Source organism: Carcharhinus amblyrhynchos, chromosome 18, assembly GCF_965287045.1.
Source record: "Carcharhinus amblyrhynchos chromosome 18, sCarAmb.v2.hapA, whole genome shotgun sequence".
NCBI classification, from domain to species: domain Eukaryota; kingdom Metazoa; phylum Chordata; class Chondrichthyes; order Carcharhiniformes; family Carcharhinidae; genus Carcharhinus; species Carcharhinus amblyrhynchos.
In genome coordinates this window covers 2,017,283-2,019,612 of record NC_137341.1, presented here as the reverse complement: position 1 = coordinate 2,019,612, position 2,330 = coordinate 2,017,283, and the positions used below count along the sequence as shown (strand labels likewise).

The window sequence follows — 2,330 nt, the reverse complement described above, 5'->3', positions numbered from 1 at the left end:
CCATTCACAGTGGGGAGAGACTGTACACGTGTTGTGGGTGTGCTCAAGGCGTCACTGATTGTTAAACCTGGAGAGATAAAAAGGGACATAAAAGCATGGAGAAACCATGGAAATGTGGGCTCTGCGGGAAGGGATACAGATCTCCATCTCTTCTGGAAACTCATCGACGTATTCACTCTGGTGAGAGGCCGTTCACCTGCTCTCGTTGCGGAAAGGGGTTCAGCGATTCATCTACCCTGCAGAGGCACCAGCAAATTCACACTGTGGACAGACCGTTCAACTGCCCTCAGTGTGGGAAGGGGTTCATTCAGTTATCCCACCTGCAGACACACCAGCGAGTTCACACTGGGGAGAGACCATTCATCTGCTCTCAGTGCGGGAAGGGATTCAGCGATGCATCCAACCTGCGGAGACACCAGCGAGTTCACACCGGGGAGAGGCCGTTCACCTGCTCTCAGTGTGGGAAGGGATTTCGTGACTCATCCTCCATGCAGACACACCAGCTGGTTCACACTGGGGAGAGACCATTCACCTGCTCTCAGTGTAGGAAGGGATTCAGTGACTCATCTACCCTGCAGAGACACCAGCGAGTTCACACTGGGGAGAGACCGTTCACCTGCTCTCAGTGTGGGAAGGGATACACTCGGTTATCCTACCTGCAGACACACCAGCGTGGTCACACGGGGATGAGGCTGTTTCCTTCTCTGAGTGCGGAAATGGATTTCGTTATTCCTCCCACCTGCTGAGACATTACCGAGTTCACAGGGGTTGGATTCGGCTATAATTGTTTCTGCTCTCAGTTACATCCAGGACTGCATTTTGTTCATTCTGACAGTTGGTCAGTGGGGAGGGTCGGAGGGTTTCTTTCTGCTGGACTGGATAGTCTCATGACTTTGTCTCCAGTGGGCTGATGCTCTTTGAGTCTTGTTACGAAAACCTGGTTTCAAATTTCACAAGGATCACAGAGTGACAGGGTGTGAGGAAGGTCAGAGATATTTAATCAGCATTTCTGTTTGGAACCCCCCAAATGCCCATCTAATTTCCTTTGTAACTGTTTATTGTCTCCACTTCCTCCCCCCTCATAGGCAGCGAGTTCCAGGTCATTACCATTCAAAATATTCTTCCTCACATCCCCCCTGCATCTCTTTCCCAAAACCTGAAATTTGCATCCTTCTCATTCTCGTCCAGTCGGCTAGTGGGAACAGCTTTTCTTTGTCCACCTTATCTGAACCTGTCAGAATCTTGTCCACCTCGATCAAATCTCCCCTCAACCTCCTTTGCTCCAAGGAGAAGAAGCCCAGCTTCTCAAACCTAACCTTGTCATTGAAATCCCTCATTCTTGGAACCATTCTGGGAAATCTCCTTGACCTCGTCTCAAGGAGCCTCACATCCTTCTGAAAGTGTGGTCACCTGGAATTGGACTCAGTAGAACATGGAACATTCCAGCGCAGTACAGGCCCTTCGGCCCTCGATGTTGTGCCGACCAGTGGAACCAATCTAATGACCCTCTAACCTAAACTATTCCAATGTTATCCATATGCCTATCCACTGACCATTTGAACGCCCTTAAAGTTGGCGAGTCCACAACTGCTGCAGGCAGGGCATTCCACGCCCTTACTACCCTCTGAGTAAAGAACCTACCTCTGACATCCGTCCTATAATTACCACCCCTTAATTTAAAGCTACGTCCCCTCGTGTTAGCCATCACCATCCGAGGAAAAAGGCTCTCACTATCCACCCTATCTAACCCTCTGATCATCTTGTATGCCTCAATTAGGTCACCTCATAACCTTCTTCTCTCTAACGAAAATAACCTCAAGTCCCTCAGCCTTTCCTCATAAGACCTTCCCACCATACCAGGCAACATCCTGGTAAACCTCCTCTGCACCCTTTCCAATGCCTCCACGTCTTTCTTATAGTGCGGCGACCAGAACTGTACGCAATACTCCAAGTGCGGCCGCACCAGAGTTTTGTACAGTTGTAACATGACCTCACGGCTCCAAAATTCAATCCCTCTACCAATAAAAGCTAACACACCGTACGCCTTCTTAACAACCTTATCAACCTGGGTGCCAACTTTCAGGGACCTATGCACACGTACCCCAAGATCTCTCTGCTTGTCGACACTCGTCAACACTCGGGGCACAGGAGGGCGCTGATGGTGATGTGACCCCCCCCCAGGGTTCAGTGCCCCTGTGTCCAAAGCGGGGAGTCACGGGAACAGGGTAGAGAGGAGCTAGAGTGTCCAGAACATTGTGAACATCCTTTCACTCAGGTTGTCTTTGATCCTCGAGTCATTTTCTGTTTCTTTTTAACCATGTTCTGTTTCA

The 2,330-nt window shown here is 49.8% G+C and overlaps 1 protein-coding gene across 1 annotated transcript; it reads left to right on the top strand.

Moving 5' to 3' along the window:
• LOC145354769 (uncharacterized) lies at positions 1–1,481 on the top strand. Its single transcript, XM_080206244.1, has one exon. It carries the CDS (start codon positions 96–98, stop codon positions 744–746), a length of 651 nt encoding a protein of 216 aa, XP_080062370.1. The 5' UTR covers positions 1–95; the 3' UTR covers positions 747–1,481.
• The last annotated feature ends 849 nt before the right edge of the window (positions 1,482–2,330 follow it).

Excerpts from the sequence above, each read along its gene's own strand:
- LOC145354769 (XM_080206244.1), top strand. The coding sequence starts at position 96 with ATGGAGAAACCATGGAAATGTGGGCTCTGCGGGAAGGGATACAGATCT.